Genomic DNA, 27622 nt, shown 5'->3' with positions numbered 1-27622 from the left:
GCCACCCAATACATATTCAAGCCTGTTGACATGAGACCACCCCAGTGGCCTTCCCACGGCTCGATAGGTCCTCATGGTGGTCACTTTATCGGCTCAGTTTGTATAAGAGTCGTTGGAGGTCCTGCTTCTATAAAGCCAGCGATCAGGAAAACAGGATTGGGCAATGGCCTATCCTTGGAGACCTTCACCCTCAACATGAGGTAGAGGACTCTCTGCAAGGTAGAAAATCATCCAGATTGGGCCAAGTGTAAACTTTAGGGTACTCACTCCTAGAAATATGTTTCATTAGCACCATGCCTTCTCCTAGGCTTAAGCCTGTTGACATGAGACCACCACCACAGGTCTTCATAGTGGTCACTTTATAGGCTCAGTTTGATTTCCATTGGTAACAGCTAAGGACCTCCTTTTTTGGCCAAGAGATAGGCGCATCTTGTACTTATCACAAGGTAGCTGCTATGTACTCTTGGCTGTATTTCACAAAGGGAAAAAAAATTGTAGAAACTGTTCGGTATTTTCGTCCAGATCAAGAAAATCAAAGATATGAGAAGCCTCTGAACAATGCGAAGCCACCACAATGAGCAGGTTTGCTGTTGGGACCATTCCAAGCGCATCCCTGTCTTAATCCGACAGATTTGGTCCCTTTCCAAGCAGCTCTCGGAGGGAGATAAGGAATTTTAGAGGAGTTTATTTGCGAGATTAAGATCGATGCAAGTGGCTGCCGGCTTTCTTTAACTTTAAGGGAGAAAAGGATGTAAAATTCTGTGAGGACTCGGAGGCAAAATTAGGAAGAGATATCAAAGTCACTCTACGATCATTCTACCGAGCACAGAGCCGACTCCGAGTCAGGACTCTCATAAAGAACTGGTTAGAATGGGACGAAATACATAGACTTCATCTCATCGAAGTCCTCTCCAAGAACTTACCAATACTGATGGTTTGTGGACATTCTAGGAGACCAGCCTTGGAGAAAGGTAGGTCATGCCGAGGTGTCCCACCAATTCCAATCTCCCACCCCTCGGGTATGGAGAGGCCACAATGCGTGCCAACGCAAGTGCAAATGCAAGTGTATGATGCCTGGAGAGAATCCTACAGGGGTCTGAACTCTACAAAGCCTAGAGATGTCTGGCATAGGTCCAATTATAATTCACAGGACCCATTCACAATAGTCTTCGGGCAACATATGGTCAACTTGGCAAATGTACTAGCCAGAATGCCCTTGTATAACTATAAGCTTAACATCAGGAGATTGGAATTGGTGGGAAACACAAAGAACTGCAGAGTCGGTGGGAGACCAACCACTAGCAGCCCCATAAACCTAAAATTTTGAATGGACCAGTGGCTGAGCATGCCCACTACTGCTCAATCCACTGTGAATTTGCCTAGTGTCACACATCTAAAGATGGATAAGGAATAACAGCTAGATCGGTTTGGGGACCAACCACTAGTAGGGTTGAGCGATCAGGATCGGAAAAGATCAGATTCCGTTCAGCGATCAAGTAAATTTCACAATCGCGATCGGAATTCTGATCCCGATCTTTTCCAGCGGGATCGAGGTCAGAGGTTATCTCAAGATCGGCTCAACCTTATTCATGTATATATCATTAACAGGGTTGAGCGATCAGGAAAGATCGGATCCCGATCAGCGATCGAGCAAATTTCACGATCAGCTGGAAAATGATCGCAAATCGGATTTTAAAATTGATCCTGAAATCTCAAGATCGGCTGAACCCCAACCACTAGGAGACCCATCAAGCTCAAGAATCTGAAGTCAGCAGCCATGGAGCATGCCCACTACTGCTCATTTCACTGTCTATCAGACTGTACAGCGGTTGGCTATCTTCACCAGTCCTAGAGACTTTGAATTTGCCAAAAAACATAAACATTGATATTCACAGGACTTTGGGAAGAAGCACCGGGGATTTGTAGAAATTCTTTGAAGTGATTATCACCATCATCCAGCTACCCCTTCTCCCTCCTTTCAGAAACATTATCTGGTCATTGTGAATGTAAATTTTTCAGGATGGAGGTGGTGGGGGGAATTTATTTGCTAGGAGATGTTTTTCCTCTCTCCATGCCGTTAATGGTGTTTTACAGCAAATTAAAAACTACAAACGAAAAGGAGTAATTATGCAAAAGTGGCTTCTCAAAAGCAATATGTACGTGTAATAAATGCATATTTAACAGAAAACAATTACAAAGTCATTTTATTGGGATGGCGGAGAGAAATGTAATTTATTCTATAAAATAAAGCATAAGTGGCAAACCAGACCCAACACAACGAATTATATAGTAACAAAAATCATAAAAATAATCAGAACAGCGCCCCAAGTGGTCCAATTAAAAAAAAAAATTAAACAATTTAACATTAAAGATGGAATGATGGAATTATAAAATACTAGCTATATCCGCGACTTCGTCCGCAGCCCCCTGACTCTCTGCGTGCCCCACCTGCAGTGCCGCCCCGGACCCCCTGCATTTGCCGTGTAGGCGCAGCAAGCCCGTCCAACACCAGTGCGCTGATGGACCTCCAGTTTGCACCTTGCTGGCCCACTACTGCTCCTCTCTCCACTTTTTTCCTTATCCATTCCCCCATTCTCTCGCTCCCGCCTTACTACCAAACCTGCGACTCCAGGCCCCTTCCTCCCCCCTTCCCACACCACCTCTGCCACCCTGTTCCTACGTGTACACACCCTCCCCACCCTTCTGTCTACCCCTGCCGACCCCCGGCGGACTCACCAGTCCACGCCGCGCACTGGGCTCCAGCGATGTCGGCATGTGCGCCTCTCGACTGCCGGCATGCACGACGCCATGTTGTTCATGTCAGTGTGCAGCTGACTTGTGGCTGTATAGCTCCTCCCCCGCAGTGGCCTGGTACCATAGGAGCCCCGCGCCTGACGTGGTGACGTCATGTGAAGTCCTTCAGCCTACACGGACCGTGAATTTGGTGCCCGTGGTCGGCAAACCCGGCGATATACGTGGATTCTGAGGTGCCTATGTTCTTTTCCGGGTGGCAGTCTAGGTATGTGCGAAATTTCATTGAAATCCATTTGGCCGTTGCAGTGTGATAATGGAACAAACATCCAAACACACAAACATCCAAACACACAAACATCCAAACTTTCACGGGTTAATTGTAGAAAAAAATTGAAAACTAAATTACAAAAAAAAAAATTCTACAAAATGTAAAAAATTATTAAAAAAAAAAAATTTTGGAAATGAAAAAAATTAAAAATTGCACAAAAATATAAAAAGAAAAATGGTCAGATTAAACGATCAGAAAAATACGACCAAAAATAAATTTTTAACGTCAAAGGGCCAGGCGGGCATCTCGTCCACGTGGCGGGTCTCGGAGGATTTCCAAGGCCTGGGTTGCAGTTTAATCACATGGCACTTGTTACCGGCCTCATTTAATTTGGAGGTACGAGACACAGGCTCTCGCTCCCGTGTGTGGCTCTATTTAATGCACAGAGTGGACTAAAGATGTATTAGCAACGATCTAAGAAATCTGTATAGCCGGATCAATACCTCTTCCAAGAAGCAATCCTATTTTCTTATTCCACAGGGAATCCAGTGAGATGAAAGAATCTCTCCTATCCCCCCCGCCGCCCGCCTCAGATTGTACCCTGGGCACAGGATGCCGCTGGAGACCCGGAGAGCAGCAGCCAGCTTGGAAGGGTTACAGGCATTTCATTAATTGCTCCTCTACGTTTGATTAAAATCCTTCATTCCTTCATGGCCCTTCCAGCTCGCTTACAACTGTGCATTTAATTACATTCTCCGCTGCCCAGATAACTGTAACCCCCGATCAAATATTTCACTTTATTAACAAAGGGGGAGAGTCGCGCAGCATGGCGGAGTTCAAGTAGGAGCAGACAAGGGATAAAGAGAGTTTAAAAAATAAAAAAATAAATAATAAAGCTTCAATATTCAAAAACTTTTGCGTTATTTAGCATTAACTTTTTATTATTGGATTAAAATTCTATTATTAGACCAAAACGTATTTTCTTCGTAAGCTATAAAAGCAGGGGGCCGGACTGCGAGAGGATTACCTCTGAATGGAGACTTTCCTCTGTTTGGGTATTTTTGAATTTTCATGAATATTTTAATATTATAAATGTGAAAGTTTGTGGGTTTGGATGTTTGTTCCTCAAACACGCAAAAACAGCTGAACGGATTTGCCTGACATTTGTCGCACACAAAGATTGTAACCTGGAAGGAAACACAGGCTACTTATTATCCCGGTAAATAAAGGACTACACGACCGCTAACAAGTAATTTATGTTCGCCAGCGGCTAAAGGACCTGAGATGATGTCATCACAGGTCCTTGAGCCGTTCTCCGATTGCCTCGCGCAAGTGAGTGGGCAGAGTTAGATGCACAGAGTGAGCGCCTTAAAATGGCATATCATGTGCGGGTCGGCAAGGAGCGAGCATGCTGCCTTTGTTTGGGAAACGGCGCATGGATCGGGTATACCGTTGCCAGGGGCACGGGGGAACTGTGGCAAATGGCACATCGCCGCCAACAACAATTTGCAGACGAAGTCACGGGAAAGTGTTAGTTCTTGTAGAAGTCTTGGCCGCTAATGAATCGCTTCACAATAATGTGGATGGAGTAAGGAGCAAAGACACAACACCATGGCCAGGTGGAGAGTACAGGGAGGGGTGCAAAAATATAGGTGTTATCAAAACTGCGGCAGAGATTTTGCCAGGGGGTAGGCTACAGGAAATATTTTTGTATTCCCTATGATACAGTCTTCCAGGCAGACAAGCTCTCCGTGGTTCTAATACGTGAAGGAATAGACCCTGTTAGGAAGTATACTCCAAGGGCCAATGTCTTCTTCAAGATACTTTAATATAATATGGCGATACAGATGGAACAAAACTAAATTTTTTATTCAATTCTATGGTTTGGTCAAGGCCTGAGTTTTACGATCACTTTGCCGTCACACAGCTCTTCTCTCTGCCCAAGTTTCGTCATTCACATCGATGGGAGGGCGACTGTCACGTAACTGGTACAAGTTATTCCAACTCCTTCACCATAATGGAAATTTGGCACAAACTGGATGAACAATGTAGAAGGTCTACCCAAAGTCTTCTGCACCAGACAAATGAATCTCTGCTGCATCTTTATCCTGACCCGAATTTCTATCTCCTCAAAAATACTTGACCATGAACTGGAAAAGACAAGACCTCATCGGTTGCTCTCCAGGTGGATCACTCATGATCAGACGCCATCGACCACATCTTTGGACCCTCCTGTTCTGTATCTGATGGATGTTCTTGGGATGTAACTCGGAATCTGGTCTCGGGAGAGAATCTTCTCGCCAACAGGCCTCATTCCCTCACCATTTGTATCACATACTCTGCGGGGTTTTTTTTGTTTTTTTTAGAAGCTTTGCTCAAGGAACAAACTTTTCCTTCGAGTATTTATTTTTGTTATCTTCTCTATTAAAATTCTGTTACAGCAGATGCTACTGTCAAAAGTATAGAACAATTTGGCCCCAGCAGCTGTCGAGCCTGAATGCGAACTACAGGACATTGTAGGTGTCGGTACATCTAACTATGGTTTCCATTGTGACCAACAGAAAAGCAAAAAGTTCCTTATTTTTGTCTAATAAATCCATTGTTTATAAACTTAAGACGATGCAAGAAGGTGGCATATGGTTATTACGAGGATATTTGCATTCTAAGGGTCTGTTTTATCCTATTTTTTTTTCTGTAGGAGTCTACGTGTTGTCACATTTGCACGTAATAGATAGTTATGAGATTTCAGGTGCTGATCTGCACCATGTTTGGTGGCTATTTATATGACACCCTACAAAGCAACGAAGAAATCTCTTGGGGGGGTTGAACTAAGGTGTGAACACCCCCACAGCTGTCATCGATGTTTCCTGCATCTTGGAATGTTCTCCTCGTACACAAGTAAGAAATGGAGAAACCAGGTAGAGCAGGAACATAGGCTGTCACATTTCTGGCAATGGAGGACCCTGAAACGTCTTCTATCTTCGAAACCCTACCAGTGCATCATTTGCCATCAAAAGGAGAACCGAGGCGGAGAGCAGAGCTGTCACCCATCTTGTCTCCAACCAAGAGGCAAACGTACGTGGCTAACGATGAAAAAGATTCCTGAAGGAACCCCCACCAACATCCCTAGCATCTTATCCTGCTATCTCCCACCATGAGGACTCAGCACCCAACGAGGACGCCACATCTCACATCTTAATGACGCTACCTGGGCTTGACAATTCCTTGTCACTTTGCTTACTTTTCTCCTTCAAATATATATTTTTCAGGAGACAGCTCCTTGGGAAGGAAGGAAGGCAGCTGTAAGTCAGTTTGTAGATGGCTCTTTAATCAACAGAGGGAACTCGAGCAGGTAGAGAAGAAGCGGAGAAACGTGGTGGGAAGGCTTGGCAGCCTCACAATTTACTCAGCTGGCTACGGAAATGTGGAGTGACACTCAAAAAAGGCCTCTCATCTTCTAGCCTACAAGCTTTGGGAAGGAGACAGCTTCAGCAGGACTGCGTTAAACCACACGAAGGATGGGAAGAACTTCTCAAAAAGTTTGTGCAAAGTCTACAAGACTTGAGAATAACCAAAGTCAACCTCAAGTATATTAAGAAACCGGTTGTTTACCAGATAGGCTCTACAATTGCAGACAGTGCTCCTTGAAGATGTCCTACTAATTTTACAAGATTAAAATAAAATAAGTGGGACTTAAAATAACTCAAAAACTTCTCGAGTCTTTAATATACTCTGAGGCCACATCTCAGTTACTTCTGATGCCTTGGGTGACCAACAAACATTAATGGTAACCATGAGCGTTCCAGTATCATCTCGACACATGGTCCATAGGAGCGTCACATCCCACACCATGGCGGCCATTATTGACTGATAACTTCCATACTTTTTATACTTTCACCTTTCAGCAGAAATCCTTATCTTTGGCTCCCAAACACTGCCGTAATCTTGACAATTGGACAACTAGTTTGGGGATCAGTGATCTTATTGATGACTATGCCTTCATATTCTCAACAAATAGACATCCAATTCCCAACACCCAAAAAGTCCAGCACTACCAACCTTCAAAAAGTTCCCTACACATTGATGGAACTCATCCATTACCTGTTTTTCCGTCATGGCATAGATGAACTGTCGATCAGGACTTAGCACCAGATCCCGTAGGATTGCATTCCCCTCGTGGACTAGGACATTTTCGTACTGTTGAGTGGTATGGGAAGACGGTCCGGACAAGTCAACCAGGATCTGTACGGGAAAAGAACAAAAAATAACACCATTTAGCCTTTTATTTTCCAAAAAAGTTTGTTATTTTTTTATTTTTTTTTGGGGGGGGGGGGGCAAATGGGCATTAAAACCTAGAAATACAAGTTAAATATTAATAAAACGCAGCGGGTAAAGCGTTAATAGTAGCAGGTTTTAATTAGTTTGGCGATTCTCTGAACAATGCGGTTTAATTACAGATTGTGAGATCCCAGAGCATGGCTCATCGTTTCTCGGTCAATACTCTGCGCTAATCCAAATCACTACAGGGCCGCAGTCGTGTTTATTGCAATGGAGGAAGCAGTGGCTGATAAACAGACTATTGAGCCCTTCAGATAAAGTCCCAACGCTATTAAAAAGATTAGACGGACACGGGCAAACACATGGAGTATTAGGCAAACAAAACATTACAATCGCTGCAGCAACTTGACATTCGTGAAGTGAGTATCGCTGCAGCGTGAAGGATTGCGCGGTGCAGGAGCCAATGCGAGTAGCTTTACAATGATTAAACATGGATGGCAGATAGGCGAGCACCAGAGGAAAAAGCAAATATTAACACAATAGACTGTGAAGCCCCCACTCGGGCGCCCTGACGTGAGATGTGTGTACGGCTTGTCAGGGTGACATTATGCTCAGCGTTCCAGCAGAGCATGGGAAAGATCTCTAGGACGGCGATGAGACGGAATGAGGACGACGCTAAGGGGAGCCAAACAATTGGACAGATGCAACTCAAAATTTTTTTTACATTGTTACTTTTGTTCTGCAAAGTTATTAGTAAGTGATGTAACACTGAAGTGCGTTCATTTTTTATTTATTTTTTTTTATTTTTTACGGTCTTTCTTGCAAAAACTTTTTGGAACGTAAGCAAAAAAAATTGGGGGAATTTAAAATTTTTTTTTATATATACATATTAATTTTGCGTCACAAATTTATTTAGTAACACAAGTTTTTGGGGGTTTTTTTTATACGGGTTCTCCAGGAAAGTGTTAAACAAAAAAAAACCCACGCTCCCGCTGCGGTTTGGCCCTGCAGCTCTTGGAATCCTCGCCGTGCATGACCACTGAGGCCAATTGGCAGATGCAGCGGCCTAAGAAAAGGGCGCAGGAAATGACAGGTGAAGTCTATGAGTGACGTCCCGTTCCCCTAGGCTGCTGATTGGAGTCAGTGGTCACATGTGGTGAGGACTTCTACCGGAAAAAGGTCCGGGGTGCGGTGGGGAACACTACTGGAACTGACATTTTACCCAAACTGCACCAGTTTTCACAGACCTCTCATAGACACCAGACGTCACCGCTTTGAAAATGGGTTAAACAAAAAATGTTGGCCATGCCAAGGTTACCACAGTCTGTATAGACCGCTTCATTCCGAATCAATTATGGAAATATGTGGAGGGGTCTCTAATTCAGGCTGTGTTCACATGGAGCGTTTTATTCACATTTTGAAAAGAAAAAAAAAACCACACTAGAAAAATGTAAATAAAATGCCCCGTGAGAACCTAAAAATATGCAAATTATCTACAAAATTACATCCAAATCTCCATGTCATATCGGAAACCACAAGGATCCAAAAGTTACAGGCAAAACGGTCCGTGACAAGCCCACAAAAATCCAAAAAATGTCCCATTTTATCCTATAATAGACACCAACATGAGACAAAATGTGAGACTTTATACGACTGGATATAATGGGCACGTGACTGTTCTCAGTAGATGGAGTAACAAAAAAAAATTCACCTGGAACCCAAAAGTACTAAAATATCCGTAAGGGACATCATCCCAATTGTTCCAAAAATTCCCCACAAATTTTATTATTTAATCTGCCATTTTCTCCAGATCTCCGATGCCACTCCTCGAGCGTCTAGAAGACGATACATCCCGCTCTCTTCCTCTATGGTTGGAGGGGTTTTTTTGGCAGTTTAAGGCTCATTTGTGAGGAAAAATTAGAAAAAAAAAAAAAGCTCCTATTAATTAAAGCAAAAGTAACCTGAGCAGAAATGTGACTGAGCCTGAAGACCGAAGCGAAACCTCGAAGGCATCAAGATGGAGAGATGTGGGCATGTCAAAGCCGTGTCATCCCCCTTCGGGAAGCCTGTGGCCACTGATCGGCCCCGAGGTTTGGCGCTGGGATCTCGGTTCCCCCCAGAGCTCGCTCATTAGGATGGAAATATATGCCAGGACGCAAACAAATCACAGGCCCGGATTAATGAGAGGCTCGGCTTTGATTCAGCGCCAGCGCCCGATAACATCAACCCGGGATTATTTTTAGGCAGTTTTGCTAAACAAATGCACTTAATGAAAGGAGAGGAACCCAAGTGGATTTAAAGAAACAGGGACAATGTCGGCAAACAAACGGGATTCAATAAAGATGTGGTCGTTTGAAAAAGGCCTCATTTGTCAAAAACAATCCTCGTTGTCCATAACAACCAATCACACCGCAGCTTCCAATTCTTTACTCGCCTCGGTGAAATGAAAGCTGTGCTCCGATTGGTTGCTATATTAGACACCTTTTATAAATGGGGTATTTCGTGTACATAGGGGAAGCGGATTGGTTTATATAAGCAGGGTTTGGGCAATGGCCCCTTGTAGCCCCCTGTAAGATCAGTGACCAGTTGGGTCCGTTTATACTCATGTGAATAAAGCCTTATAGCTATGACATCATCTATGGTCAGCAGTGATGTCATGATGGCGCAGTGGTGTTATCTACTATGGTAATCCTGACGGTGATATAAATGAAGTTATTGTTGCAGTCTATTATTAGGTTTAGTGGTTAGACTGAAAATCGTGAAAAACAAAAACTTAAAAAATTGGTTTAAAAACTTTCAATCTAATGCTCATAACCGTAGGCCTGGACTTTTGTGACGTGTGATCTTGTGAATTGGATTTTCCTCTAATAATACAATAGACAAGATGGCCGCCACCTCTGCGGGAGCAGGAACCCTTGTACTTCACCGTCTCCATCCTGTAACTTTCGGTCAAAGTTTTGGCCTCGGCTTTCAGAAACAGTAATGTAAACATAGGAAGCAATGCAAGCGTGAAGCCATGTCAGAAGCTTCTGGAGCCACATCAAAAATGCGAAAAAGCAGAAATAACTCCGCACCTAAATGGAAGATAAATCAATAGTACAGGAACGATGTGACGACTCGGAGGGAAGCAGGAAACATATTGTCCTGAGCAGGAGAACGTCACAGGACTCACGATTAGGAAATGCAGCAGTGACATGGCTTATGAATTTAAAGGAAAACTCCACCTTAAAGGGAGTGTTGTCACCAGAACCAGCACATCAACAGGTTAGGGTCCCCTCAATCATACAGTGTTTTTCCCATGTGAATCGTTGCCTCCATTGCCAAGAAAAAAACATTTTTACCATATGCAAATGGTCCTTTGGAGCAATGAGGGCCTCGCTATTGCTCCAAACAGCTAATTTGCATAAGGACAAAATGGTGATATCTCAGTAACAGAGGCAGCGATTTACATAGGGAAAACACTGTATGATTGAGGGGACCCTAACCTATCTATCTGCAGAGCTGGTTCATGTGCTGGTTCTGGTGACAACACTCCCTTTAAGGTGAGGACAAATATTCATTTGGTTCCATATGTCAAGGGGAACGCTTCCCCCTAGTGGTCCAATGGCCATGAAAAATAAGACTATTGTAAATGATTAGGTCGTAGAAAACGTATCGAACTGAAGGCAGGAGATTGATGGCGGCCACATTGGTGATTAGAGAAGAAATGAGCCGTGAAAGGAGGAGAAAGCGAGCGAATAACGATCAGAGCTACACGTAGGTGACACAAAAACATCTAGAAAATCCGGGAAGATTTCCTGTCTCGGGGAAAACATGGGGGTGCCAGAGGGAGCCTGGTCAATATTCCTTCATTTATAGGAGACACCAGAGAAGATATCATGTATACAATATACCTAGGAGACGGAAGGCTGCGGCCTCTACACTATATACCAAGCACAGCGCCATGAATTGTATAGTGGCTGGGTTTGGTATTGCAGCCTGACCCTATTCATTGGATTTGTGACTGATGGTCGCAATGTTATCATCGCAGTAGGGAAAGTGGAGCTAAATATCATAGCGCCAATATACTCCTTTAAAGGGGATGTGCAAGGTTAGAACAACATGGCTGCTTTTTTTTCCAGAAACTGTATCCCATCTAACCATGGGTATTAAATGGGGCTGAGTTGCAATACCACACACAACCTGTGGACAGGGGTGGTGCCGCTTTTGTAAGTAAACCGCCATCTTTTACAATCCTAGAATTCCACTTTAATTTAAAGTGATACTACACGTCAAATATTTCACATCTTCATTTTCACCCGATTCCAGAAATTTGGCTGGCGCGGCCACAGTGTTGCTATCCCTTTAAATGCTACACCCGCCATATAAATATTTCATCGGCGGCCACAAAATCAGATTTAGAACCGAACACATAAATTTATGCCGCAAATGAAATCGGGAGCTGCGTCTTAATCTGGGGAACAAGATTTCATGGAGAGATTAGATGGGTGAAGTCTCTCCCCTCCCGCCGTCACAGACATGTTTGTTTTCCCAATTACGGCGCGGATCGGCACAGCTGATAACAGAATAAAATGTCTATTAAAATATATTTTTGTTTTCTGTGAGATCTTTCTACGCGAGAATTCTGGGGTAATTGTATAATTGAGCTGTAACAAGCGCCAGTCGAGGGAGACGGAAAAAAAAAAAAAAAAAAAAAAAAAAAAGGATAAATCTGAGCTAAAAAAAAATAAAAAATAAAAATTGTTCAATGAAACCCTTTGGCTACAGCTGTCAAATTACATATTTTAATGAGGGGAAAATAAAGAAATTTGTAAACGCAAGTAACTTAGCCGAGGATTCGAAATGTGGGTCAATGGAGACTAAGGAAGGCAGAACAAAGGATATTGTGGAGTAATAATAGAGATGGGAGGAGGACGGCGGCGCCTGCCGAATGGGAACCTGAGAATTACACGAGTATTTACAGTGAGAAAGCAAATTATGCTAAAGAGATAAAAGAAAAATTACACGGCCACGAGCACCAGATGATGACTATGGGGAAGTGGAGAAAATTACAAAAACAGACCTCACTAGTATCATGGGCCTTCTTCTGTGCTATGGTTGGCATCAGCGATCATCATAAATTCTGATCAACCAACCAATGTATCCATGAGATGGCACCCAAGATGAACTGCAAGAGTGCGCCAAGGCTCAAGTCCCATAAGTATGAGCAGGTTAAAGGTTTTGGCACACCTGAAATGCAAAAACAAAATTTCAGTGCAGCAAGGAACCATGGCGAGAAACCAAGCGCCAAGGTCCAGGATCTACAGGTGTTCAGGGCAAGTTTTTGATGCACCATTGTTCAAGTCCAATAAGCGTTGGCAAACCAAGGTCCAAGTGTCAATATGCCTATCCCATTAATTTGGCACTCCAAAGTGCCAAAAATCAACGTGCCAAATTCAGTCCCAGATGTTTGGTGTTCCAAGTTTCCAGTTCATCAAAGTCCAGGTCCAATAATTCCTGTTGTACCATGCATGCTCAAAGTTTCCATGTACTAAGATTCAGGTCCCAAAAGTTTTGTGGTCCAAGTCTAATAAGTGATGGCGTGCCGAGGTCAAGGCCAAGTATCGGTATGCCAACGACTCTTACCCATCATGCATCAAGATTCCATTACATCAAGGTCCTGGTGCCGAGAAGTCAAAGTTTTACCACCAAGTGTTGATGTGCCAGGATATCGGTATTCCAAGGTCTCAAGGTTCTAGCACCACATTAACACAAGGTTACATAGGAACTTTCTATAAGTCAGCGTGCCAAGATCCCATCACCCCAAAGCCAAACTTCTGCCGCCCAAGTTCTTAGTGGGATATCCAGTTGTCTAGACCCTGTTATATTCATAACCACTATGTTAAAGGTGCCGTTACTCTCTGAAACCTCCAAAGTACTGAAGGATGGCACAGATCAACTCAATGTCATGTTATCTGCGCTCACCGTGCTACACCTATCAGTAAGTTACTCACAGAAGAATACTAAGACAATATTTTGAGACATTTTTTGGCTTCCTTGCATGGTGGATACGGCTTATTCTAAGTTTGGGCATCCTCGGGCCTGGCACACCCCGTTCAGCTGGCTCATCCTGTAATAATTCATAGTTTATTAGTATTTGGATTTCCCTGCAAACTCCTGGCATCTAGTTAATTATGATTAGCGAAATGACGGAGATTAATCGCAGTCATTAGTAACGCAGCTTTTAAGGGGGAACGCTTAGGAATGGTTTGTCACTTCTGTGAAGAGGCGCTTATCTCTGCTGAGGGTGAAGACGACGATGGGGACAAGGGGCATGGAGACACTCATTTTTTTAAGGGGGTCAAAACATTGAACCAAGAACAGTGTAGAAAACTAACCTTTAAGAAAGTGGGTTCATCACCAAAGCCAAAAGGGGTACTCTGGCCAAACCCATTTATAATGTTATATTTGCAGGAGTCTAACCCTGTTCTAGTGATTATTGGGGTTCCATTGCAGAGACCAGGGTCTACTATTCTAGAATTTAATGGGGTCCACACTGGGGTTATCTATTCTAGCAATTGGTGAGGGTTGGAACACTGGAAATAAGCCCAAATTCCCGAAAGTGGTAAAGGGTTTGACTGACGTGGCTAGGCTCCTCTGCTTGAGCAACTGGTGGAGGTCCAACCACTGAGACTGGGGATGTCCTTTCTAGTAATCCTGGGGGTTCCATTAATATAGCCCTCACCCTTTTCAAGATGTCTTCTCGATGTCAACAATTGAAAATATTGGAAACCGTGCAGACCCAAGACGTTACGATCCCCTGCAACAAACGATCAGGACAGGAGAGACGCGTGTGCAGCCGATTTGTGTAGCTCACAGAGGATTGCCTAGACTAGGCAGAATTGCAAAAAATCGCTTCGTTCCAAGGTTTGTACAGGTTTTTTGGAATGTGTTAAAGTGATGCCAAAAAGAAAAAAAAAATTAAAAATAAAACCGGTGGTGGAGGGGCTCGGGTAGTTGTTGTTGCCCCCCGTCCTTGTTCAGAATGTGACGATATTCTGCGCCTCTTATCTCTCTGCGGTAGTGATTAATTCCCCGTGACTGGCAGCAGCAACAGGAGCGGGCGCTCGACGTGGCCACACTTCAAAGCCAGGGGCTTATCTGCCTCAAACACATGCGGCAACCTTTTCAGAAAAACCCTTCACCGTTCCACGGACCGAGAGCAGCCAGAGAAAAGCACAAGAGAATGAGGCCTTGTGTGCTGGCGGCACAGCTCCGTTCCACCTGCTTGGGCCAAAGTCTTATTTCTTTTTATATTCCTGTGTTCTTCTTTTTTCCCTTCACTGGACATCGGCCTCGTCGCTCGTTTCGTCTCAAAATTCAACATTATCGGCTCAAAAAGAACAGGCTCGAAGGAGAACCCGGAATACTGAAAATGTAATAATAGATAAAGCACGTATGTAAGACACAACCCGACATATGTATAGGTTGTGTGACTGACAGAGGCGGCCAAATCAACGTTTAATGGGCCACCAACCCTATAGTCCCCTTTATAACGGCTTTCAATTGGACCATCATCTACTGTATATAACATAAAAAGAATGCTATCCCACATAGACCATAAGGGTGCGGAGGGGTCCTTGGATATTCGGTGCTACACCCTACTTGGCCCCTACTTCATTGGAAGAAACCAGTCTCTCTGGCGCCACCTATACGTAACTAGACTATAAGTCAACATCAAATCTATTAAAGAGCCTGGAGACAGTGTATGAATAGTGAAAGACCCTCCGATGGGCCCAGACCCAAACTCAATAGTGGTCCAGAAGACGACACACATATCTAAAGGGTACCATGGTCTAGTCCATAGGAGTTCTTGCAGAATGGGCCCCCAGATAATTTTTGCTGGTGGACTCAAGGAAACTCAGTCCCGCACGGGAAATCAGCGACAACACTGTTGAGTTTTTGTCCGTTATCAGTCTAGAGAACAGTTTTGGTTGTCAGGGGGAGACATCTTTGAAGACATCGGTTCTCCTTGTAGAGATCCATTTGGGGTAGGCAATGCTCCCTGGGAAAAAGTATGCAAATTAGCTCCCCTCAAATAGACCGCTCCATCATTGTGGTGGAAAGCTAATCTGCATACATTTTCCTAAGAAGAATTGTCTGTAAGATCCCCCCCAAGAAGAACTTGTATCTTCAAGTACTACTGGGTACGGAAACCTAAAGAACATGGCAAGGGGAACCTGGATGGAGAAAGACACATAAGGACCTTCTCTCCTGAGTGGCTACACGTGGCACCATAAAGAGAGGTCCAATGTTACTTTTGCCGACAGGACAATCCCTTTAATAACGCTCATAATAGATGACAATCGCTTGATCCCATAATTGCTCCTTTTTTACGATATATAGAGGGCTAAGTCCATAATAACAAGCTCTCGGATCCGCTCTCCCACCAAGCCTGAGCCCTCACACACCACTGCGCCCGGCCTCTATGAGCCTCCATCCTCTGCATGCGCCCCGCTGAAAAGCTGTTGGAAGCGACACAGTGTGGAGGATTAGCCAGGAAAGTGACAGCCGCGCAGGTCGCACAGCCAGTTGTGGGGCAGCTGCTTGAGCAAATCCTTATGACAAGCTGGAGGACAGATGGAATTCCTTTAAACAGCTGTTGAGGACCCGGGGAAGGAAATACACAGACTGGAGGGGGGGGGGGGCTATTTGGCTGATCTGCCCCTAACCCCCTCCAGGCCAGCAGTGCACACAGCGGCCATTTACATCCCACATTCCTCCGTCATCACATGGCCCAGATAAGTAAACCTCATGATTTTTACAAAAACAGTTTATTGAGGCTACAACCCTGTTATTGCTGAAGGAGGTGGGACGGGGAGCGAGGGGGGGGGATTATTAGTTTTTCTCTTCCAAGTTTACTTGATTCTTTCCAGACAGAAAAAACAAAGCTGAAAGTTAAAAATAAGAAAGAGGCGTCATATTCAGAAATGAAGGGCGCCGGGCGAGTAACAGACTAAGAATGTACTAGACTAAGTACTGTGAGTGAACAAGGCAGCAAGAATAGAGGACCAAAGTCAAAAAGTTACATAAAATGTAGCAGGGACCGGTCACATGACTTCAGGAGCTATGTAAGGTTCTTCAGAATACAGAAGATCAGTGGTCATACTCATAGTGGTCTATAGTGGGCGCACTGGGGACCATCTAGGGTTAAATAAAAAACCCACAGGGGGGTTTATAGAGGACCTCATATATGTCTCGTATGTACATAGTGCCAACTATACTTTACAGATGTCGTAACTCGCCATACCTAGTAGGGCTCACAAGTGATTTTGCCAATAGTGCCCCATGGAAGGACATCTCCTTTAAGAAGTATTCCTCTGGCCACATTGCCTCAAGGCTTTATTGCAAGGATGTTGGGCCAAAGACTGGAAACACATGATCATTGAAGCCTTGAGGGCCGTGGAGTCGGAGTTGGGACCAATTTTGGGTGAAGTCAGAAAAAAGTTACGTCTCTGAACTCGAGATAAAAATTATGAATTTGGAATTCGATTCTACAAATATTAATGGTATATAATTCATTAGATGAATATTATTGTTATGTTTCGGAGGATCTTCATTAGTCGTGACTGTGAGCCATTCATGAAGGAGTCGGAGTCAGGAGTTGATGGTTTGGCCGACCGACTACTCAGCCCTGAGAAAAACACATCAATTAAAATCTTCAGCGGTTTCCAGAGGGTTAATAAGCGATTGTGTCTGTCTGTTCGGGGCTTGGATGTATCATATGGCCCAAACAAAGGCTGCACTGTAGTCTGCTCCAACAGAAGCTTCACAAGACATCTCGAAGAAGATAAACTCCAATAACCCCCCCGCCCCGGCCTACATTTTTATAAATTTCACATAAACATTATAGTCGAGACCTCATTAAAGTAAGAAAAGAAGTCAAACATTTGACTGAACTCCTCAGGAAAATCTCACAAGGTCAGGAGAGTGACAGCTCCGGTTTAAGAACGTCACCCTGTCTTAGAAGTGCGGCGGTGCAAGCCGTGGAAATAAAGTCCCATAAGACAAGGTCCCACCGTCTCGTACCGCTGACTGCTATAAGCACATCCACGTAAGCTGCGGCTGAAAGGACTCCTAGTGCATTAATCCCAGGAGATCAGCCCTTGTCAGACGGGCTTAGCGCAGTAGTGTATCGATTCCCTAAGCTCTACAGCCAGGAGTCCCAGCAGAAGTGGAGCAGAAGGAGGAGAAAGTCAAATCCACCGCAAGACACTTCTACTATCACCAGCTGCGCTCACTGACTAGAAAGGAATGGGAAAGAATCAGAGATGGACCTGAAGAAGCGTGCGCCTTATTGTCTGCAGTCAGGGGAAGCTGACATTGCCAAGCTGTTTCCTAGATGATTGGGTAGAGCGCACAAATTGATCTGCTCAATAAGAGAAGAGAAGTGCAAGAGAGAACTGTGCTGCCCAAGAGAGAACTGTGCTGCCCAAGAGAGAACTGTGCTGCCCAAGAGAGAACTGTGCAACCGATCCAGGCTAGTCATTTTACCCTACGCCACCAGGGAACCCTCTCACATACCCTAGACCACAGCTGTTAAAAGGGAAGTCCAGGATTACAATAACAAGGCTGTCTCATACTAAGAACAGTGTCACACCTGTCCACAGGTCATGTGTGGGACTGTGGCTCATTCAAGTCAAGTCAATGGAGCCAGGAACCAAAACCAGCTACAACTTCTAGACACAAGTGTAGCACCATTTCTGGAAGAAATCAGATGTGTTTTACCCTAGAACATTGGGTGCAAACTCCCTATTTTATGGTAGACCACCAGGAAATAATACATGTATACCTTTCATACCCCAGACCACAAGGAATAAATTATATACATTCATATCCTAGAGCAAAACGAATTATCCCCCACACCCCCTAGACTAACAGGGAATAAAATCTATATACTCATATATCCTTCTCCACCAGGTATGATCCCCATCTCCTCCAGACTGGCAGGGAATAAAACATTTACCCATAGATATACCATATCCTAAGGCCGCCAACTATTAGCCCATACTCTTACTCTAGATTATAAGGACTAGTGACATTAACCCCTTCACTACCCTAGGCCACCAGGGAAGATATAATTATAAAATTGGTGCATCCTATAGTCCCAAAAACCCTTCTTCTCATGGGACCAATATCTAGTATCGAGCACCACTCTTGTGACGGCATGCACCCGCGTAGAAGGGATCATATTGGATAGAACATCAGTGGAGAGGTCTCGATGATTTATGGCTACAAGTATCCGGAGGAGATGGAGTTAACGACCCGCAACTTCATTAATCCAAAAATATAATTTAGTCAATCTCTGAAATAAAAAAAAAAGCCTTTGATACGTGTTTGCCATTTAACTTCTCTCAGCAACATATGTTCATTTGTAATCTGCATATAAATGCCTTGGGTTATACCGAGCGGACAACAGGTGGAACATCAGAGCGGCACCTACGATGAAGAGGAAAAAAAACAGCCTCTTTCCTCGAACGCATCCTTGGCAAAGATCAGTGTCCAGGAAAGTCTCGAAATCGACAGATGTCCAAGGAAATGAGAAGCCCTTGATAATCCCGTAATCAAAGTAATTGTTCTCCATGGCAAAATCCCATAAAAATAGCGCGTATTCTACATGGGCGCCAAACAGATGTGCCGGGCCCCGGATAGCTTCACTCCACCTGTTTAATGAAATGGTTTTTTTTTTTTTGCTCCTCATTATCGGATTAATACTCGGAGTACGGATTTCAGCGTTAACAACAAATTTAGCCATTTAATGTTAAAAAATAACATCTATGGAAGACAAGGAACTGGGGATCCCGGGACCATGGGGGAGGTTGGTCTTGGCTATGATAACACAGACAATATGACTCACAATTCGTGGTTTCCAACCTATGGCTGGTCCGTAGGGTTGAGCCGATCTTGAGATTTCAGGACCGATTTTAAAATCCGATTTCTGATCAATCCAGATCGTGAAATTTGCTCGATCGCCGAATGGAGTCCGATCTTTTCCGATCCCTCAACCCTAGTCAATGCTTCTCTATGGGAAAAGTCACTTTTAGGGTTGAGCCGATCTTGAGATAACTTCCGACCTCGATCCCGCTGAAAAAGATCGGGATCAGAATTCAGATCGCGATTGTGAAATTTACTCGATCGCCGATCAGAATCTGATCTTTTACGATCCCGATCGCTCAACCCTACTGGCCAGATGTGGTTGATGTGATTACACAACAGGGCATGCTTGGAGTAGTAGTTTTAGAAGAGGTTGAACTCTGCTCTATGCAAGACCAATCTCGAAAACCAGATAAAAACCAAGGTATCGCTGCACAGACCAAAAATAGGCAAATGTTTTTACAGGCCGATGTGCTGTATGACCTCACAGCCATTAGCGGCAAGTAATGACAACCTACAGGCCAAAGCCTGAGGACACAAAGGGCCATTGAGTAATCGTATATAGCAAGTAATATTCCTGCAGCCCAATGTCAGGCAGCTACCTTGACGAATAAAGCCGGATTATTAAATCCACACAATACAATAAGATGATACAGATGGCACCAAAAATTCAAAAACTTTAAGGGAGGGCCACCAAAATATTAATATCACAAGTCAAAGGGGTCACCCCACAATATCCACCAGATAACTGATAAGAATCTCATCGGGGAGGCTTCACTACTACGACCACCAATGACCATGAGGTGTCCCATGTACCAGGTATGGGGTAACGGGGTGATGGTCACTCACGCGGACCGCCATTTCAAGTGGGAGACAGATGATAGCCGTACTGACAGAAAGTACACAGAGGCTCAGTGGAAGGGCAACAGGTCTCGTCACCGAAAAGAGAAGGAGTAGCCATGTTGTGATCAGTAGGGTCTCAGCCATCAAATACGTTTCCTTCCCTCCTGTGGAACATCCCCTTTAACAGTGCCCTCACATGTGCTGATTTTACACAGTTTTATGTTATTTTTGTAGACATAAAAACAATTGGGCGGTGGAATTTTTCGGATGTAACTGACCTCATTTTACAAGGCGAAAGTTACGAAAACCAAATGAAGCAGGCACATGTGACAGCACCCTCACAGACGCTGACAACTACCCTCTGGGGCCCAGGGCTACAACCGCAAAAAATATAAAGGGATCTTAAATCTAATTTTATTATTACTTCTTAATAGAGATGGAAGAAATCTACAGATTGTATGTGAAGGCCTGAGCGGTGACTGCAGGGATACAAGAATTAGAAAATTCTGATAGCAGAAAGTTCCCTTTGGCAGATAAAGCACACGAAGCTGGGAAGGATCCGCTCTCACCCCCAAGCCGTAAATATGTCTAACACGCAAAAAGTGAGGGGTGAGCGGAGGTCACGGATCCTTCTAAGCAGAACGCAGCGAGCAGGGAAGAAACACGGAAAGTCAGATCAAACATGGCTTCCTTAAAATCAAAAATATTCTACGCTACTTGAGACGCCGTCCTGGTCTCCCCAATATTCCCAAAAACTGGATAAGAGCCATAAATGTTCCTCCAAGGACGGTCACACATGGAGGAGGCTATGCGGTATGCTTGTACCTGGGCACGTGTTAGTGGATGGTGCACAATTCCCCTGCACTATGCTATACAGTGCGCACACGGCCGGCAGTAGAACGGGCCGCTGATGTTGCGGTGATATCTTATTTCATATGGCGATTACACAGAGTGCACAACAAATGATCATTTGCTATAGAGCAGCACTCAGCGGCCGGCCGGGCCAAGCGAGGGCTATTTATACGTTGCCTTAATATCTCCGAGCCACACTTAACAGCCACTTCAGGCTATTGGACCTGATGGCTCCAACATATTTGATGGTCAACAGCCCCTTTACTGAGCGGCCATTCCAGCCCTATTACCGCCTCATAGAGAGGCCCTTCACTCAGCGTCAGCCATAGAGATGGCGAGATATTAACCCTCTACCTGCCCAACACCAAATACTTTTATATTATATTGAAACGTCAGGACATATTCACACCGCAAGGTTTGTTCTCAATATTCTGCGCTGTTAATCAGTTCCGAACATGTGACATCTATACATCAATACAAAGTATGTTACTGCTACATCTATAATATCTCTAATAGTGGTGCTATGGCTGCAAGAATATGGAGTCCTGCAAGAGACTGGTGAAGAGACACAAAAATAAATCCGCAAGAATGTGAATATGTCCTTACATTTACTGAGTCAAAACATGTCCATTAGGAAGAAAGCTACAGAGAAATGGCCGTAATCTATAGAAGGAAGAATAATAGCTGTTATACTATATATACAGGGCAGTATTATACTAATATTATTCTTATACATAGGAGCAGTATTATAGTAGTTATATTCTTGTACATAGGAGTAGTATTATAGTAGTTATATTCTTGTACATAGGAGTAGTATTATAGTAGTTATATTCTTGTACATAGGAGCAGTATTATAGTAGTTATATTCTTGTACATAGGAGGTAGTATTATAGTAGTTATATTCTTGTACATAGGAGCAGTATTATAGTAGTTATATTCTTGTACATAGGAGGTAGTATTATAGTAGTTATATTCTTGTACATAGGAGTAGTATTATAGTAGTTATATTCTTGTACATAGGAGTAGTATTATAGTAGTTATATTCTTGTACATAGGAGCAGTATTATAGTAGTTATATTCTTGTACATAGGAGGTAGTATTATAGTAGTTATATTCTTGTACATAGGAGTAGTATTATAGTAGTTATATTCTTGTACATAGGAGTAGTATTATAGTAGTTATATTCTTGTACATAGGAGTAGTATTATAGTAGTTATATTCTTGTACATAGGAGGTAGTATTATAGTAGTTATATTCTTGTACATAGGAGTAGTATTATAGTAGTTATATTCTTGTACATAGGAGTAGTATTATAGTAGTTATATTCTTGTACATAGGAGCAGTATTATAGTAGTTATATTCTTGTACATAGGAGTAGTATTATAGTAGTTATATTCTTGTACATAGGAGGTAGTATTATAGTAGTTATATTCTTGTACATAGGAGTAGTATTATAGTAGTTATATTCTTGTACATAGGAGGTAGTATTATAGTAGTTATATTCTTGTACATAGGAGCAGTATTATAGTAGTTATATTCTTGTATATAGGAGCAGTATTATAGTAGTTATATTCTTGTACACAGGAGTAATATTATAGTAGTTATATTCTTGTACATAGGAGCAGTATTATAGTAGTTATATTCTTGTACATAGGAGGTAGTATTATAGTAGTTATATTCTTGTACATAGGAGTAGTATTATAGTAGTTATATTCTTGTACATAGGAGGTAGTATTATAGTAGTTATATTCTTGTACATAGGAGCAGTATTATAGTAGTTATATTCTTGTATATAGGAGCAGTATTATAGTAGTTATATTCTTGTACACAGGAGTAATATTATAGTAGTTATATTCTTGTACATAGGAGCAGTATTATAGTAGTTATATTCTTGTACATAGGAGGTAGTATTATAGTAGTTATATTCTTGTACATAGGAGTAGTATTATAGTAATTATATTCTTGTACATAGGAGGTAGTATTATAGTAGTTATATTCTTGTACATAGGAGTAGTATTATAGTAGTTATATTCTTGTACATAGGAGCAGTATTATAGTAGTTATATTCTTGTATATAGGAGCAGTATTATAGTAGTTATATTCTTGTACATAGGAGGTAGTATTATAGTAGTTATATTCTTGTACATAGGAGCAGTATTATAGTAGTTATATTCTTGTATATAGGAGCAGTATTATAGTAGTTATATTCTTGTACACAGGAGTAATATTATAGTAGTTATATTCTTGTACATAGGAGCAGTATTATAGTAGTTATATTCTTGTACATAGGAGGTAGTATTATAGTAGTTATATTCTTGTACATAGGAGTAGTATTATAGTAGTTATATTCTTGTACATAGGAGTAGTATTATAGCAGTTATATTCTTGTACATAGGAGTAGTATTATAGTAGTTATATTCTTGTACATAGAAGTAGTATTATAGTAGTTATATTCTTGTACATAGGAGTAGTATTATAGTAGTTATATTCTTGTACATAGGAGCAGTATTATAGTAGTATATTCTTGTACACAGGAGTAATATTATAGTAGTTATATTCTTGTACATAGGAGCAGTATTATAGTAGTTATATTCTTGTACATAGGAGGTAGTATTATAGTAGTTATATTCTTGTACATAGGAGCAGTATTATAGTAGTTATATTTTATCAGTAGGCTTGACATTTCTCAGCCAGGATAGGTTAAGCAGCAATGGATAATATCTATAAGAGTGAAACATGAACTTTCTAAGATGAATTCTTGAATTTAAACTATATTGACCCGGCTGCTAATGGCGATTTTCTCTAGCACATGAAGGGGTTAAGAGGGCATGTGACAGCCGCCCTGCAGACATGACTGGAGAGAAGCCTGCAGCCCGCACCATTAATATCAGTCACTTCTCCCCACTCACATTACAGTGTCAGGAGCTGTCAGCGGGCGGGAGATGCTGCACGTTTGCTGCTTTCATGAACATTGATTTAGATTAAGTATCTCCGTGTTTCCGCTTTATTATGCCGATATAATTAAAATACCAATATTCTCTCGCTGGCGGCCACACCAGGTCCGAAAATGGAAATCCTATTTATATTAATCTTTATTAAATAGAAATGAGTGTGCTAAACACTAGGACATTACACGTTACACTCAGGCTTAACTCCTTCCTGCTGGCCCTTGGGATTCCAAGCGATCCTTGGCATAATGTGGCCCCTGATACTGTAGGGAATGGGAATCCCAAATATTTCACAGGTTCCAAATTGTCTTATAAAAACTGGATATCGGTGAGATGGGAATGATGAAAAATTTACGAAGACCATTAGGCAGGAACACTTGGGGTCCTAAAGCATTGGTACTCTAAACACCTGAGGGCCGCATTGATAATAACCTACTGAATCAGGGGAACTTAGAAATGTTGTGTCAACATATGGGATTACTGGGAATCACCAGGATGACCCTTCATGTGACTGAGCAACACTCCGCTGACCCTGAAGATGACTAGGCCTCACCCTGTAGACCCTTCAGGTGACTAAACAATAAGGCAGCCATCTTGGGCATTGCTTGTCTATTTCCGTGTTTGACCCCGGCAGTATGAGCCGCTCTGGGTCTATGGGGTTAATGTATTATATAAGCAGGACCTCTGAGAACATTCAGCCGATATTTGCGCTCTATTCTTCCTCCAAGTTCAGATCTGACCCTGGGCTCTCCTTCACCGTGACCTGGGAATGTGCTCAAAGTCCCGAGGCCTTGTGATGAGAAGCGCCATTGTTTACTCACATTATGAAACGGCGTAGACACATTCCTGGATGCCGTGTACACACTGCGCATTCCTAGCACGGCCCATATTAAATTATAACACACACTGGTATGTACTTATGTGCCAAGAAAGGCCTGATAATGCGATATATCTCCGAGACGCTCCGGCCCCGCTGCTAAATCGCTGTTTTGTTAACGGGATGAGTAGTACTTCATCACCAACACAGGGAGAAGACCGGGACCTTCAGAAACACAGGCAAAACTGTGCGAGCCGCATTATACCGCCCATCTATAACCATGCAAAGAAAGGTGAAAACATAATTAAAGGGGGACTCCAGGAAAACTGCTTAGAATAAATCATCATTAGCGGAATCCTTCACCTCTCCCACTAAATATTTAAGGTATACCATTTACTAGGCAAATCCCAAATAAGGTTAGGACAATGCATAGTAATAGGTTGTGGGCGACCACTGCAGAGCTCCCTATATCTATAGTGTTCACCGCAGAGCTCCCTATATCTGTAGTGTTCACCGCAGAGCTCCCTATATCTGTAGTGTTCACCGCAGAGCTCCCTATATCTGTAGTGTTCAACGCAGAGCTCCCTATATCTGTAGTGTTCACTGCAGAGCTCCCTATATCTGTAGTGTTCACCGCAGAGCTCCCTATATCTGTAGTGTTCACTGCAGAGCTCCCTATATCTGTAGTGTTCAACGCAGAGCTCCCTATATCTGTAGTATTCACCGCAGAGCTCCCTATATCTGTAGTGTTCTCCGCAGAGCTCCCTATGTCTGTAGTATTCACTGCAGAGCTCCCTATATCTGTAATGTTCACCGCAGAGCTCCCTATATCTGTAGTGTTCACTGCAGAGCTCCCTATATCTGTAGTGTTCACTGCAGAGCTCCCTATATCTGTAGTGTTCTCCGCAGAGCTCCCTATATCTGTAGTGTTCACCTCAGAGCTCCCTATATCTGTAGTGTTCACCTCAGAGCTCCCTATATCTGTAGTGTTCTCCGCAGAGCTCCCTATATCTGTAGTGTTCACTGCAGAGCTCCCTATATCTGTAGTGTTCACTGCAGAGCTCCCTATATCTGTAGTGTTCACCGCAGAGCTCCCTATATCTGTAGTGTTCACTGCAGAGCTCCCTATATCTGTAGTGTTCACCGCAGAGCTCCCTATATCTGTAGTGTTCACCTCAGAGCTCCCTATATCTGTAATGATCACTGCAGAACTCCCTATATCTGTAGTGTTCTCCGCAGAGCTCCCTATATCTGTAGTGTTCACCTCAGAGCTCCCTATATCTGTAGTGTCCAACGCAGAGCTCCCTATATCTGTAATGTTCTCCGCAGAGCTCCCTATATCTGTAGTGTTCACTGCAGAGCTCCCTATATCTGTAGTGTTCACCGCAGAGCTCCCTATATCTGTAATGATCACTGCAGAACTCCCTATATCTGTAGTGTTCTCCGCAGAGCTCCCTATATCTGTAGTGTTCACCTCAGAGCTCCCTATATCTGTAGTGTTCAACGCAGAGCTCCCTATATCTGTAATGTTCTCCGCAGAGCTCCCTATATCTGTAGTGTTCACTGCAGAGCTCCCTATATCTGTAGTGTTCTCCGCAGAGCTCCCTATATCTGTAGTGTTCACCTCAGAGCTCCCTATATCTGTAGTGTTCACCTCAGAGCTCCCTATATCTGTAATGATCACTGCAGAACTCCCTATATCTGTAGTGTTCTCCGCAGAGCTCCCTATATCTGTAGTGTTCACCTCAGAGCTCCCTATATCTGTAATGATCACTGCAGAGCTCCCTATATCTGTAGTGTTCTCCGTAGAGCTCCCTATATCTGTAATGATCACTGCAGAGCTCCCTATATCTGTAGTGTTCACTGCAGAGCTCCCTATATCTGTAATGTTCTCCGCAGAGCTCCCTATATCTGTAATGTTCTCCGCAGAATTCCCTATACCTGTGCTGTTCTTCGCAGAATTCCCTATACCTGTGCTGTTCTTCGCAGAGCTCCCTATATCTGCAGTGTTCTCCGCAGAGCTCCCTATATCTGTAATGTTCTCCGCAGAGCTCCCTATATCTGTGGTGTTGACTGCAGAGCTCCCTATATCTTTAGTGTTCTCTGCAGAGCTCCCAATATCTGTAGTATTCACCGCAGAGCTCCCTATATCTGTAATGTTCTCCGCAGAGCTCCGTATATCTTTGGTGTTTACTGCAGAGCTCCCTATATCTGTAGTGTTCACCGCACAGCTCCCTACATATGTAGTGTTCTCCGCAGAGTTCCCTACACCCGTGGCGTTCACTGGAGAGCTCCTTACACCTGTAATATCCACAGAAGAGCTCCTGTAGGGACCAACACATAGCTCCCTACAGCAGTTGGGACCAGCGTTGTCAATGGTCATTTATAGGATGTGGAGATGTGAATTGAAGGGCATTTAGAACTCTAAATCAATTTTTCGTGCTGATGACCTATCCATAGTGAAGGCCTCAGTTTTTGGCCTGTGGGGTTGCTGCTGCAGCCGTCTCCATAGCCCAGAAGCCTCTAGAGGACATGAACATTGGCGGCAGAGCTCCTATTCCAATGCTAGGGCTTCCCTTATTGCTCCAACGGGGTGTGCGCCAACGCCAACATTACTCTGAAGATCTCAGTTGTACATCTTGGCAATATATCCACGTGATCTTACCCTACCCATCGGCGGACCGGGGAGGTATGCTGGGTGCAGGTGACAGGCTTCTTTTAGCAAACACCAGATGAAATCCAATTTGTGCTGATTTGGGGGTCTGTGTCTGTCTCACCAAGATCAATTAGTCGTGTCTGTTCTTAGATGGGATTTGCACAATGTTCTCTATGGATTTTTTATAAAATCCTTCCAGACACGGCTAATCAATCCTAAACAAACAAAGCACATCCTGGCCCAGCACACTGGTGTCCCCTGGCGTCAGCATTTAGGGAGCAATTCATACACAG

The 27622-nt window shown here is 43.3% G+C and overlaps 1 protein-coding gene across 2 annotated transcripts in view; it reads right to left on the bottom strand.

The window, feature by feature from the left end:
- The window catches only part of PLXNA1 (plexin A1), a 222730-nt gene that overhangs the window by 93482 nt on the left and 101626 nt on the right, over positions 1-27622 (bottom strand). For both annotated transcript variants that reach the window (XM_075286115.1, XM_075286116.1), the window contains exon 4: positions 7124-7264. In XM_075286115.1, coding sequence (XP_075142216.1) covers positions 7124-7264 — 141 coding nt within the window. The remainder of the gene's footprint in view (positions 1-7123; positions 7265-27622) is intronic.

The sequence above is a fragment of the Leptodactylus fuscus genome, chromosome 9 (genome assembly GCF_031893055.1).
Source record: "Leptodactylus fuscus isolate aLepFus1 chromosome 9, aLepFus1.hap2, whole genome shotgun sequence".
Taxonomy (NCBI): domain Eukaryota; kingdom Metazoa; phylum Chordata; class Amphibia; order Anura; family Leptodactylidae; genus Leptodactylus; species Leptodactylus fuscus.
Note: the sequence above shows the minus strand (reverse complement) of the source record. Positions and strands in the feature narration are given on the sequence as shown.